Source organism: Symphodus melops (assembly GCF_947650265.1).
Source record: "Symphodus melops genome assembly, chromosome: 5".
Taxonomy (NCBI): domain Eukaryota; kingdom Metazoa; phylum Chordata; class Actinopteri; order Labriformes; family Labridae; genus Symphodus; species Symphodus melops.
This window is the reverse complement of record NC_136695.1, coordinates 14,038,096-14,052,631: the sequence shown is the minus strand read 5'-3', so window position 1 is coordinate 14,052,631 and position 14,536 is coordinate 14,038,096. Positions and strand designations below refer to the sequence as shown.

General features: G+C 39.6%; 1 protein-coding gene across 1 annotated transcript; it reads left to right on the top strand.

Annotated features, from left to right (window-relative positions):
* The first annotated feature begins 2,779 nt into the window (after positions 1 to 2,779).
* azi2 (5-azacytidine induced 2) lies at positions 2,780 to 13,589 on the top strand. The gene is made up of 8 exons (XM_079345112.1): positions 2,780 to 2,944; positions 4,961 to 5,214; positions 5,864 to 5,980; positions 6,189 to 6,288; positions 7,369 to 7,502; positions 7,860 to 7,924; positions 9,581 to 9,705; positions 11,317 to 13,589. Exons 2-8 carry the CDS (start codon positions 4,996 to 4,998, stop codon positions 11,745 to 11,747), a joined length of 1,191 nt encoding a protein of 396 aa, XP_079201238.1. The 5' UTR covers positions 2,780 to 2,944; positions 4,961 to 4,995; the 3' UTR covers positions 11,748 to 13,589.
* Positions 13,590 to 14,536: the final 947 nt, after the last annotated feature.

The window sequence follows — 14,536 nt, the reverse complement described above, 5'->3', positions numbered from 1 at the left end:
CCATGTAAACAAATGAATTCCCAAAAGACAGAGGAGTTAAGATTAAACAAAACGACTTGGTTAAGTTGTGGCCTGAGAGCATACCGTTCTGTCCAGTCTCTGGGTGGATGGGTCTGATGACGTGCACAAGTCCAGCAGCCTGTCTATGTCTCTCATCAGCAACTGAGCCTTTATCGCCACTGCAATGACAAAGAACAACCAGTAGTAGTCTCCAAACCATTTAGTATGTTTCCATTTCTCTTCAAGAGTGTTGCTACCTCGGAGGGAATGTTGATTCAAAAATACAATTTTGAAAAATTCCCTGAGCAGCTCAAACAGCAATGACATGCTACTGTGCATGACATTATACAGGAAGGTTTTGATTGACTGTTTAGTCACACATGAGCATGAATCCTAAGTGTCATTGTCTAAATGTATGTTTACAAAAAAAGAGGCAAGAGTAAAAGAAAAATAGTTCCATGTATGCCAATAAGTTGTGAAGAAAATGTGAAAGTAATGAACTTATAATACTTGTTTTTAAAATTAACACATCAAACACAGTTTTTGACTCTCTCAAAGTATAAATATCAGTTAGTGGCTGATATCTGCACCTCTTCTGTTATCTTACACTCGTGGGTCTTTGAGATGGAAATCTCGGGTTCCTCTTCACACGTCATGTTTCCCACAGCCTAAGAAGGTGGTTTGCAGGTTGCACTTTTACTCCTATGGCCTTTAAATCAAACAGAAATTGAAGGAAATATTAAATAATACAGTTAACAATGCAAAGTATGTCTTTCTAGTCCTAGTAAATTTGATATAACATAATGATCTACTCCAACAAAGTAAAAATGGACTAAATTGTCAGCATTAACCATCAGAAAAGTAACTCGTCAGTTATCATGTTTTATTTCCTTTGAATGATTCATTTAGAGTTAGAGTACATTGTGAAGAGCAGGTCTGGGGGAGAAGCTCACAGAAGGCGGAGAAAAAGGAGTCTTTTTCACAAGCCTGCACACAAACTGCCAAAAAATAACTCACTTTTTGTTTGTACATTAGTTTGAATCTGATTCAATAATACTAATTTAACTATAGGTGTTTCAGTGTGTCAGTCCTGCACATCCAAGATATTTATTTGAAAACATAGCAATTAGCAAAATCCAGAATCCCTCCTATCAAACAGACAAACATTCACTAATTGGTATAGTAATTACAAATCCAACCGCACAAGTTCTGCCTAAAAAAGTGTCCATTGGTATCTAGATATCCTCTTTAATGGTATTGTCATTGTTATCTTTTGATTTTGTTTGTGTGCTGATTAAAAGTTAGCCGCCGGCTACAGTTAGCCGGCTAGCTGTAGCCAGCTTACTGTAGCTAAATGTTTGACTATGAACATACTGATAACCATAGATATATATTATATACACGTCTACGCTGCTAACAAACTTCACTGGGAAATAAATTAGGATATGTTAATGATATGTTAAGTATTAATTGTCACTGACAAAAGTACTGACAGCATCAGGAGCCTGTACTACGAAGCAGGAACTGATGTTAGCGAGGTCACTTCAGGTTTAACTGTCCTACGAGGGTCATTCACTTCTTACCTGGGTTTATCACCACGGTAATCTATGCTGAACACCTAACCTGCTCCAGAGCAGGTCATGATGGAGATAAGAGCGCTAACTGTGACAAGCTCCGCCCACTGACCAATCAGATCTTTAGATAATGGAGCTGATCGGGAGGGAGGGGGGGGACACCTCAGGCTATAGTCCCTTAAATTAAAGATTACGTTTCACTGATGTCCTTTCAAAGAGCCAGAACGTTTTTAGTTGAAGATGTATGTTTTCTTCTTGCTTTGAATTGTATTTTAATGTTAAAGTTTAATATCTCCATGCCGCTCTGTTTGTGATTATCAGAGCTGCAGCTGAAATACAACTTCTCAAAACTGTTCTCCTCGCCACTTTAAAAAATCAGAGCAACGTGTTCAGTTTAGAGAAGAAACAGGAGTAATTATTGTCAGATATAAATGAATTAAAGATGGAACAAATATAATACGCCGCAGTTTAATTCTCGCCGATTTTCCTTTTTTTGCCCTTTTGCCCTTCCTGCATTTCTTGCTGCAGCTGTGTAACTTTAGTCTTTGTGAGCATGTTTGCTAGTATTGTAGTTTTTGTGAATATAATGTTTGTAGATATGACGATCTGCTGAAGGCAGACACGGTGATGATTGTGATTAGTTAAATGAAGGTAACTCCGCCCCTTTAATGTGAACGCGCTCTTGATAACCCTGGGTTGACATATCAGATTGATAACCCGTATCGTAGTACTGATAAGTACGATCTTTTCTGTGGGCTTAGTGAAGCCAGACAACCTAAAGAGACCCTGGATATATTAAACTCACTTCGTAGTACAAGCCCCGGTTGAAGGTGCGTTCAAGTAAACAATAAAACATCACAGAGTTTACCTTTTGTCAATCGCATGATAAGTTATTTTAAATTTAATTGTTTCTCATCTTTTTACTTTCTCTTATAAAAAGACTTACTGTTCGCTTTATGTTCTTGTTCTCCACTAAATAAAGGATGTGATAAAAGAAGCTGCTGGGAGACACTACCTCCCCCAACTCTTTAAATGTTTTAGATTACGCACTGATGGTCTTTTATATAAATATAGAAGGCACGTTTTCACTAAACTGTGAAATAATTTCTGCATCGTAAGTGCAATACTAGTTTGCCACGAGTTTTGTTGTATACTTGCACAAGTATTATTCTGCGTTTTATTTTGAAAGGACTTTGGCAGTCAAGTGACTCCCGGAAGTTTTGGTTTCCTCACCTGTCACTTCTGACACGGTGCGAGCGACTAGCCTCGTCTCTTTGTTTTTCTCCGACAAAGATGCCGTCTTTTTTCAAAAATAAATGATTATTCTGTTTTGCCATCTGACACCTTGTTGAAGGACAGCGTCTAACACGGTTAGTGAAAGCCGAGAGATAAAAATAATCGACTGCCTTTGCTTTACCTAGCAACAAATAGCCAGAAGACGTTAGCTTAGCGCTAGCTGACTGTTATCACCATAACAGATCGATCATTGGAAACACCGTATGTAATGTATCAGTTCATTTGGCATGGTTGTCTTGGTCATCGTCTACCATCTGTTTGTTTATCAATTCTGTTTTTAAACCACCTTTAATGTGATGTGTGGGTTGACAATGGAGCTACGGAAGCTAGCATTGTAACGATAGCGACATAAATGAACGAGATTCATTGACTGTTTACATTCCTATTATGACTGCCCTTCAATCCTTCTATGTATAAAATCAGTTTATTGCTTTCATAATCCTGAGAGTTATGAGTCACGACGTAGCTCTTAGTGTTTTGGATTCAAGTTGACTTTCGTTTTGAGCACTTGCTGGGTTCACTTTCGATTTCAAACCATTTTTCTGAAGTCGTCCTTAAAGTCATCGGTTATTATGGGCGGGGGGGGGGGGGGGGGTTCTAAGTACACAATATTCATAAACATTCATTAAATCCATCGAGCCGGTCTACGGATTCTGCTCAAACTTCTTATTGGACTGTCTTTGGGCCTCTAGTGTTTAAAACTTGGACCCTGAGTGTTTGCTGCATCATTGCACGCTGACATCATCTTCCAGTGTTAGCTGCACTCTCTCTGTTACTGAGGAGCAGAGAAGCTGTCCACTAAGTTTTAGTTTCTGTGGACTGTTATAGAGGAGCCTGAAAAATAACACTCGAACTCTACCTTTGTATTGATAAGTAAACTATTTCTGTGCGTATGTTTGTGGACATGCAGTTAATAAAAACATGACTGTAGAGGAAGCATCAATGGATCCATTGCTGTGTTAGCACAGGGCACACAAAGAGCTTTAAACCCTCAACAGTTTCTTCAGCGATGCACTTTGACTGCCTGAGATGATCAACTAAAATAGATCTACTGTATGTGTATAATGTCACATCATGGTTATTTTCATATATGTAAAACATATAGAAAAGTCATATTTCTACTGTTTTGTTTTTCATCTTGGTTGTAGGTTGAGTTTTGCCAACTTGACGTCATACTAAAGTTTCTCACATAAGCACATTAGGCTGGACAAAATATTAGGAACGTCTCTTAGCAGATTTTAGTCCAATTTTCCACTGATGTAAATACGACTCGAACAGGGTTAATAAACAAGAACAAAACAGTTTTTTCTCTAAAGGTAGAATGTAGAATGTATGGCAGAGGTGTTGTAAGAATCCCTCATAGAGTGGCCGGTAAGTTTAGATCTCATTAGAATTGCTACATGTCTTTTTTTATTAAAATGTTCAAGATGTGTGCGCACCTTTACTCTACTTCATTTGTGTCTGAGCGGATATAAAGTGGAAATTCTTTATATTAAAAAAAAAAAAGCATCTCAAGCTACAAAAAGAGCAGGTCTAGACCCGCCCGAAACGAAACAGCGTCCAGTATTTAAAGCGCTCTCTTTTTAATAACAAGTTTAAAGCATTGTGACTGACTGAATGAACATAGCTTGACCTCCTTTTTTTGTGTCACAGACAAACAGGATTGGTTGTCTTCTGAGAAATAAATCACGAAATAATGTCACCTGTATTTTTTTTTTTTATTATTATTATTTTTTTAATCTTTGTGAAAGAGGCTTGTATACAGAGAGTGATGCGCCGTACATTTCTTGCAGCAGTGGAAGAGATGTTGAGGTCAATCAACCCCAAAAGTTGTCATCAAACACCAAACTGCATGTATGGATTGTAAAATGACAAGTGGGGTGCATAGAACACAAAGGTGGCTGTTTGATCCTTCATATGTCACTTTAAATTAATCGTCCAGGTAGTTCTGTTAAACGCATTATGGCAGTCGATGCTTACCTAGTTTCAAAGTTTACTATTTTTTACTTAATTCATCCTCTTGTCTTATTTACAACCAACAAAGACACTGTACATGACCTTCAAAGTGAAACTCTTCATGTGATCCCCAGGTCTTCACTCTGCTACAGAGCAGGCCTGTGCAGGCATGGAGCCCCTGGCAGTCGATGATGACATCTGCATCCTTAAACATGAGACGGCCTACACCGCTGCTGGCGAGAGTCCTGTGTCGGTGTGTGCCGGCGACGAGTCTGTGGCTTCTCATTTTGCACTGGTCACGGCCTACGAGGACATCAAGAAGAGGCTGAGAGACACGGAGCGAGAGAATACTCTGCTGAGGAAGAGGGTGAAGCAGCTGGAGGATAAGGTAAATAAAGCAGTGACTGTGGAGGAGAGGAAGGGAGTGAAGCGGGTTGAAATTGTGGGGAGAATAAAGTTGAAGAACATAGAGACCGCTAAAGCTACAGAGTGAGCTTTAGAGAGAGTGTGTGGAAAAAAATGAAAATAGATTTTATTTTTTATTATTTTTCCAATTTCCACTAGACATCAGAATTATGAACAAACCCGAAAAACTTAGAGAAAGTTTGGATAGAGTCAGCAATTTCAACAGCTCACTACAAAATACTTGCCTCTGGGAGAGTCTGCATTGCCAGCATCATTAATATTGTTGGCTGATAGTCAAAGCTAGAAAACAATGAGACATAAATCAGCACCGTCTAAAAACAGAGAGTTTGCCTAGAAAAGCATGGCTCCGCCAAACAACGCACTGCAGCACCACGCTCGAGAGAAGACTCCTGAAATTGAATTAAGAAAGGAACGAGAGACGAAGCGATGGAGTACAAATACAGAGTGAAATATTTCAACGGTCTTTATCAAATGGCAGTTTTTCCTGAAAAGGCTGCAGTTTAGGTTTCATCTGCTGTAGTATAGTCGAGTGGGAATAAAAAAAAAACCAGTATAGCAGAAATGAAATGATTGATCTTGTCTTTTGTGTGTTTTCTCTATCGCCTCTGTAGCTTTTCAGGCCAGATGCTCCTCCGTCGGAGGGTCCCCAGTATGTGAACAAGGCCTTTAGTGCTTACCGAGGTATCTATATAGAGAAGGAGGACCTGCAGCTGGAGCTTAACAAACTGGTATGTTCACTGATTTCTTTGAACCTTTGGCACACTGACTAGAGCCTGGCTCAGAGATCAAGAATGTTGCAAACACTGTCATTTTTCGTCTTCTACAGTGCAGATGTTGAAATAAAAAATAAGCTGAAACACCAAGCCTTATTATCTTTGCATTGATGATTATCTTTACAAATGCTGATTCCTGTTTTGTCCTCTCGTCCTCTCTCAGAAAAAGGAGAAGAGTGAGAGTGAAAGGCTGCTGACGGAGCAGCTCCAGGCCAAAGAGCTGGAGCTGCTTCAGTTGAAGACGGACATGGAGACCAGCCAAGGTACAGGTAGACGACACATCGAGAATATAATCCTTCACAACCAGCGGCTTTACTCAGTGTAGTACTTAGGCACAGTCTCAAGGCACACCTCGATGCATACCTCTTAATAATTCACCGACAGTAGATTCCAGAATCAGGTTTTTATTGCCAAGTACATTTACATATATGAGGAATTTGTCTTGGTGTATTGGTGCAAAAACCAGCCAACATGGCAAATAAGGCTAAAAAAACAAGTACTGAAATAAAATAAAGTATAAGAAACACATTTCAAATATAAAGAATAATAAGAAACAATATATATATACATATGCAGCCTCTTACCAGAGGGGAGAGTCTCAGTTTCACAGGGATTCTTCTTGTCAAGCCCTCATATACTTACATATACTTATATAAACTTATATATACTTACATATACTTATATATACTTATATATACTTACATATACTTATATATACTTATATATACTTACATATACTTATATATACTTACATATACTTATATATACTTACATATACTTATATATACTTGTTGAAAATAGTCAAGAACAAGGTTTGAAATGTCTTGATGACTTTACGTTTCAGAACTGTGACGAATATTGTAACTTTATAGATTAGCTCCACCTTTAACATTAAGAGCATTTACTGTGACTACAGCCAGACATAATAGAGTAATGTAGTGTACAGGACATTATAATGCGGAGGTCTCTGCTTCAGAAACTGTTAGTACTGTTGTACATAAATAATAATGTCAGTCCATTGTTCCAAACATGACTCAAAATGTTTAGATTCTGTAAAATTGTGAATGCAGTGTTCTGGAATATTTCGCATATTCATTTCTACCTTTGATTATATAAAACAAATCTGACAACTTCTCAAACCTCTGTGTGTTATTTACACATCAGCTTTACTTATTATAATATCACAAATTAACTGTTACCACATGTTACCAAAAAAGCATTCTTTTAACTGAAATAAAAATACAGCAAAAAAAAACATCTAACATGGCCCTTGTAAAGATTAAAGCTGTTATTCACTGATCACCAATAATCGTGTCCTGGTTTTTTTCATCGTGTTTGTGCAGTGATGAAGAGCTTGAACAGCCCTCAGGACTACTGGCAGGTGGACAGGGTCAGCACGGAGCAAAAGATCCTCAAACTGCAGGACGAGCTGGAGCAGATGACACTGGAGAACAGTCGACTGCTGGAGAGAAGTGAGGTAAGTAAATGTGGGAAGAACAGAAAAAGGAGGACAGTAGTGAGAGAAGAAGCAGGAGAACACGAATGAGTAAAATGTCTTGGGGAAAAAAAAAAAAGATGTGGAATAAGAGACAAAGAGGGAAAAAAGGTGCAGAAAGACATACTGATGTTAAGAATCAAAGGAGTCGGGGAGTAGTTAGTTAGTTAGTTGGCACCTCCAGGTTGAAGCCACCGGTCGGGTGAAGGTCTGACCTGTGCTGTAGGAGGGATAAAAAAGAAACAGAAGAAAGGCTGCCATTAAAATAAAAATGACATAAAAGATAAAAAACAGCTTCAGACATCACCTCAACTCTCTTTTTTGTCGCTTCACTTTTAGGAGGGACTTGATGGCCTTAATGGACCAGACCTGGACCAGACATGTGACGCCAAGTATAAAGCAAGGTACAGGGTTTCATGAACATGAACAATAAACAAGTAAAGGTTGTTGTGGGGATGACAAAATGACGATTCTTTAACTAACAGAAGTCATCATAAGCAGCCAAGTTCCACATATGTAATTTAAATTCAGATATCAGAGACTTCAGAGTGAGATGTTGAAATGCAGTTTGAAGCAGGCTGCTATACAATCTGATTGACCCTTTTCAAAATGTCCACGTTTCCTTTTATCCCTGGTTTATTATGATTCATATGCTCCATGCTCTGCATGTAAACCTAGCTGTAGATTTTTTTTTTCTGTTCACGTTTTCAAACACAATGTCTGCAGCACAGTTTGAGTATCAGCAGGCACAAATGTAACATTGCACCTAATGGGCATTCAGTTCAGTTTATTGCTGCAAAGTGAAAATAAACAAGATTGGCAAAGTGTTCTGGTTAAAATCATACAGAATGAGGCTTTAAAAGTTGTAAAAAAAAAATAAAAATAAAAAAAACCTGGAAAGAAGTGAAAAAAACCCTCTGAGAAACAACACTGTTTAGTCACAAATGAATGTGGATGTCAAGTGTTCAAACTTGTGCACTTTCTGTCAGATGTTGTAATTACCCACTCTGGCCACTAGAGGAGGGTGCAGCTCTGCAGAACATTACATGACAGATAACCTCGCCTGCTCTTTAGGATGAAAGCGTATACAATCACCTCCCAGCAACACTTCCATTGAGGATAATCTCCTTTAAATAAATATCCCCTCTCACATTGAATCAAAACAAAAACTAAAAAAAACCTATTTATGGAGCATTTTAATTGTCTCACGTGTCAGCAGTTTTTAGATGGTGTGAGTTTTTAGCAGCGTTTCTCATTCCTTCGCAGTTTTTCTGCTTCACGTTGGTTTTTATTTGTTGCCGTTTTAGGCATATGTGTGAAGCCAAGGCAAAGTGTTGATGAGATTAAACATCTTCTCAGAAGGTGTGGAAAGGACAGTTTGAAGGTGTTTCCCAAAAAGTCCCTCACTTTTTTTGTTTGTTTTGAAACTGTGGTGTTTTCACTGGTCGGTTTAACATTCAAACCTTCATACAGTTTGTCCTGTCTGGGTCAACAATGGATTCATTATAGGTGAGCTTCAATTATTTCCCTTCCCAAGACTCTGAATATACTCACAATGCAGTTTATTGATTTCAACCTTATGCTGTTGTGTGACTTTGCCCAACACCTGTGGAATCCTCTGTGGCTTTAAATCACCACAGTAAGAGACGGCATTAAATTAGCCTTCAAAGTAAAAAGGAAAAAAGTGTGCGCTAACAAGCCGCTCTGGGATTCTGCCGCTCTGTCTAAATATTCTATGATGATATACTGTATCGTCCTTATAGCAAATTCCCCAGCCCAGCTCTACATCTCAGGATTTTAGCAAACAGTTAAACTGTATCCCTCTCCACTATAAAATATGAAATACTTTTTGTTTTACCTTCTATAAAAATACTCTTAAGGAAATTTGAATGGTACTCCAGTGATGCTCAGCTCTGCAGTATGGCATCAGTGTGTGACGTTTCCCCTGTGAGTTTGTGTGTAACAGATTGTTCTAACATACGGGGTTGTCTTGAATAGAAGAAGAAAAAAAAGGGCCGTGAAGATCACATTTAAAATGAAGTGTTTTATTCTTTTTGCAGGGAGAGAAACATGCAGCAGACATACGAGGCTCTGTGCAGCGAGGTCACTCGTCTGCATTCAGAGCTCAAGCACCAAACAGGCCTGATCAGGAAACTCCGGCCACTTATCAGTGAGACCAGGCAAGGTGAGGAACACACACACACACACACACACACACACACACACACACACACACATATGCAGACACACATCAAACACTTGTAGACGTTCAAATACTTTATTCATTAATGTCATTTTACTGTCACATCTCTGAATGCTGTTCACTCGATCATCGTGGACACAGATCTTGATACTATGATTGTATAATCACACAGACTTTGCTCTTGAACATAATACTCTGGGAAACCTTCATGGCCAGAAGATTAATAGAGACATAATGAGATTGAAAAAAAACAAAAAAAAGGTTGGAGGCTATGGATCAAGGGTGAGACGTTCAAAGCTAACGTGAAAAAGTGGGGTAAATACAGTTTGATTTTGGGAAGGTTGTCGTCAGCTCAAGTTTCTCAGAAAGTGTAGGAGTCGAATGGTTAATTAAAGTACACTAGTCTTACTTTAACCCTCGCCTCTCCAGACAGAAACTTCTGTGGGCCGACGTCAAAAGCAATATTCAGTTACTGCTGCGTCTCGCCAGTGAAAGGAAGGCTCGTCTGAAGAACTGCTTCCTGAGAAGATTTCTCCTGCTGCTCCTTGTTGCAATTTGTATAAGGGTGTGATAAGACTGTGTATATTATCCGAGCACTCAAGCACTTGGATAAAGGACATCAAGAAATGGTCTGGCCCTCCCTCTCCCTCTGTGATGATGCAGCCGAGCCTCGGAGAGATTACCTCTTGTTGTTGATTCCCGCCGAGTGTCATGAAGAAAAAGACTAGGAGGCGAAAATTAGAACGAAATATGGCAAGAAAATAAATCGTAGCCCCTTTATTCCACTGAATACGAGGGTAATCCTGTAGCTTAGATGAGCGATGGAGAGAAATAAGGAAAGCGGGAGTGGCAGAGAAAATGAAGGGGGGGGGGCATGTATTCAATCAGTCATATTGTGCTATCTGCATTCTTCTAATGTTGGAATCCTTTTTATTCAAACACTAGACCCAGGAGACCTTCTCGTGGATGGAGTTGCAGGGAGCATGGGTGGCAAGATGATGTGAGGATGAGGAGAGGAGAAAAAGCAGGAAGAGATACTCATTTCAACTTGATTATCTGCTCTGGATGAGGATTTGTTCCCAAAGTAATGACGTGTGTGAGATTAGGACAAACTGATTATTTGTCCCTGGATGTACGATTTTTTTTTTTTTTTTTTTTTTGTGGAATCATGTTATTGTGAGCAAAACTTAATTATTATTTGAGGTTTTTTTTTTTCTGGTTGGAAAGGCAGTCACATTCACTTGGTGAAGAGGTTTTTATTGAACGACGTGTCGCCTTCCGTGTGCTGTGAGGTTCTTACCTCTCTTGCTCTGTTTTTACTCTCTGAGGCCCTTCTTGTTTCGTCAGCGATCAAAGCCCTACGTTGAACCAAAGCGTAAATATGTGTAGAAATAAATACAGAGGTGTCAAACGCAGATGGAAAACTCAATCAGCTGTTGGAGGAAAGAAAAGATGGTACATTTAGGTAGTGACACGCCCGCAGTCTGTTCACTCTGCACAGATGGAAACATGCTGGTAAACGTTTGCTCCATTTTTCATCTGTCCTCCCTCCACTTGTACCCCATCTCTCTTTTTCTGCTCCTGCCTCAACAGTTCCAATCCAGTGTCGGGATGACGTGGAAAAGAACAATAACCACGCTGTTCCTCGGGTGTCAGTGCCTCGCCCCCCTAGTGCCCCCCCACTCCCCTCGTGCTCCGGACGCCCCTGCCCACCGCTCTGTGGGCCGTCAGGTACCCTACTGCCCGACAGCCTGAGGGAGGATTGCTGGTACAATGGTCCCTGGCCCTCTCAGAGCTGCTCGGGGGAGGCTCTGCTTGGAAGTGACACCTGCTCTGTGGTCCTGCCCCCGCCCCCTTTGAACCAGGCCTCCCTGGATGACAGCTCGCGGTCCTTCCCCAGCCCCCCGAAACCCAGTGATGCCATGTTCTGGGAAGGGCACTCTGCTACATCCCATTCCTCTTCCTCTATTGGAAACTGCACTCCAAGGAGCCCTCCCAATGCCGAGTGGACCAAGCCCTACTGAGGGAAACTTTGGGGGGGGGGGGGGGGGGGGGTGATGATGATTGAATAAAAATAGTTGGATGGAAAAATAAACCAATGAATGAATGATTGGACTCTCCAACTCTGCCACATAGCTACCACCTAACCTGCCTTAAGTTGTTAAGACCACTCCTCTTGGCTGGACTGGACCGCTCTGATTAAAGCCAGAGGAGGCCTTGTTCGCGGTAAAGACTCTGTGAACTCATTCACCTGCATCTCCGCGCACCACATCGGTGAACATATCGGATTTTGCGGAGGGGAAAAAAAAACGCGGACGAGAATCCTCGCAGAACGAACGGTTTGTCCATGTGTATGTGTCCTTTCATGTCACGTATACAAGCTGTTTAATCAGTGTGTATGTGTGCATACAGTATACACACATCAGTGTGCCTGTGTGTGCAGATCGATGTGCGGGCGTTTTTTCGCCCGCCTGTATCTGCATCTCACCATAACAGACCTAATGTGATCACTGGGGCCACAGCATCATATGATTTGTAAAAGTGTACTCCCTCCAATACAAGTCTTTCTACATTCAATCGCTGTAACCTATACAAAGTATGTAGTCTGATCTCTCCCCTATCATGTGGAGGATACTTTTAAGTATCAATGTGATTGTTTTGTGCTGTGGTGGAGACAGACATTCAGTAACTGTAGGATAATCACACATCATTTTGTTCACCTTTTTTTTTCCAGATACCAAATTAAGTCTTTGACATCTTGGGTTTGTTTTTTTTGTGTTTGTGTTTTTTTTGGATGCTATAACTTTGATTCAAGCGATCGTATGGATCAACATCAAAGTGATCAACATGTATAAGCCTACTGAATCATTTGTGAATGAGGTGACAGACCTTTTTATGGACATTGCTAAATGGGTAGGTAATATCTAAATCCTAAAAAAAAAAAGAAAAAAAAAAAGTATAGCTTTGTGGAATGAAACAGTCCACCCTCACGTGCACCCGAAATGACTCAACTGCTGTTGATTTTGTGGATTAGTCAACTCAAATAAGCCTCTCTAAACCTGCCTTTATTCACTGAATCTATTCTCTCAGACCTAATGAACATTTCTTTCGTCTTGTTTTCTGTTCTCTGTTGCAAACATCCCATGTTAGGCTGTGTGGGACTTAAAATATGAAGGACTCACTGTATAGGCCTCGTACATACAATCCCACATCTGAAACTCGTAATAAATTGGAAACCTGGTAAGGTTTGTGGATAATTCAAAGTTACAGAACATGTATCTTAACTCTGTACTGTACTGATGTTAATCTAGGATGCACTTCTTTTGCAGTAAGACGTAAGTTATTGTGTGAAGGGTTTTTTTTTTCTTTCATATTTTTTTTTTTTAGGGTCAGATAAGTATAAACTGAAGTATGTTAGAAGTAAGATACCTGGAGGGATGAAGGTGTGAACTTGTATAAATGTATATGGTGGGCTTCAGTACTTTGCCAAATGCAGTTTTGCACTTCGAACCATAGGATGTTTGTTTTTCTTCTCTCTCCACTTCTTTAGATTTCTGATGCGTATACGAGTCGTCTGCGCTGGCGGCTAGACAATAAGTCTCTTAACGTGGAGAACAAATGTGAGCTGTGATTTGAGCACAAAGACCCATGGTTGTTTTTTTTTCGTTTTCTTCAGTCTGTTTCATGATAACTGTGGTCTGATCTTTTTGTTAATTTCTAAGAAATGTTATTTTACAGCAGTAGTTTCATACTTCTGTAAACGATTTGCAAACCAAAATGCAATGTACAGTAGATATGGATTATATTTTAGATTTACTGCATTTCAGACTGTTTGTAAATATGATCAATTAAACTGAAGGACAGGAGGTGACCGTGTGAGTTTTCTTATTCTTTGTGCAGATTTAATCAGTTTAACAACGCTGTAGTTTTCAGCACATGAAGCTACTTTACAGCTGAAACATCGTCTTCTTTTGGCTTCTTCTCTGGACACTTTTATTCTACAACCTTTTTCCTTAAAAGAAAAAAAAAAACAATTCCCACTCCCCATCACGAGGCTGCTGTAGTAAATGCACTTCTGAGGAACATGTAAATGAAAACCAACGAAGGCTTTCTTAAATGTTTAATTTAACTTCTGCTTCCTCAATGTGTTCGTTTGCTACTTTTCTCAGGAGTTAAATTGTGATAAACTGTATGCCTCAGGAGCAGGATCATCTGACATATTTATTTATAAACAAAATGAAATTAAAACTAAAATTCGAATCATTTTTGTGATATATCTGTGAAGTTAGTTGTGGCTGTCATTGAACGGATTCCAACCACAGCCATTATCATTTTCACTTTGTTTAATGAGACACTAATCACATCTCTTCACAGGCAGATCAATGCCCCCTTGATGATTAATAAAGGCCTGTTTTCTCTGCCTCATGAAAACCAGCCATAAAAAAACTAAACGTTAAAGATGTAATCAAAGTTGATTTTGACTTTAACAAGTAATTACTTAGAACATTCAGTGTACAGCTTCCTTTGTTGATCTAGGAATATGCCAACATCTTCTTTCTTTTAAAGTAAATGTCTCTCTTCAGAACGTTTTGACTGAAGTCTTCAAGTTCCCACAATACATGTTGATTAAGTTGCCTTTGATTGGCTCCAAACTTGTGATGTCAACACATCTTGCATGTAGTTGTGTTCAAGTCAGATTTAAGGTGGACACATGAAAGACAACCTTAACGTGTCAAACTATGCATACTCGTCCATGTTCAGTAACAGTAACAGAGGAAGGTAGGAAGGTCCTCTGTCATCTGTACGGCCTATC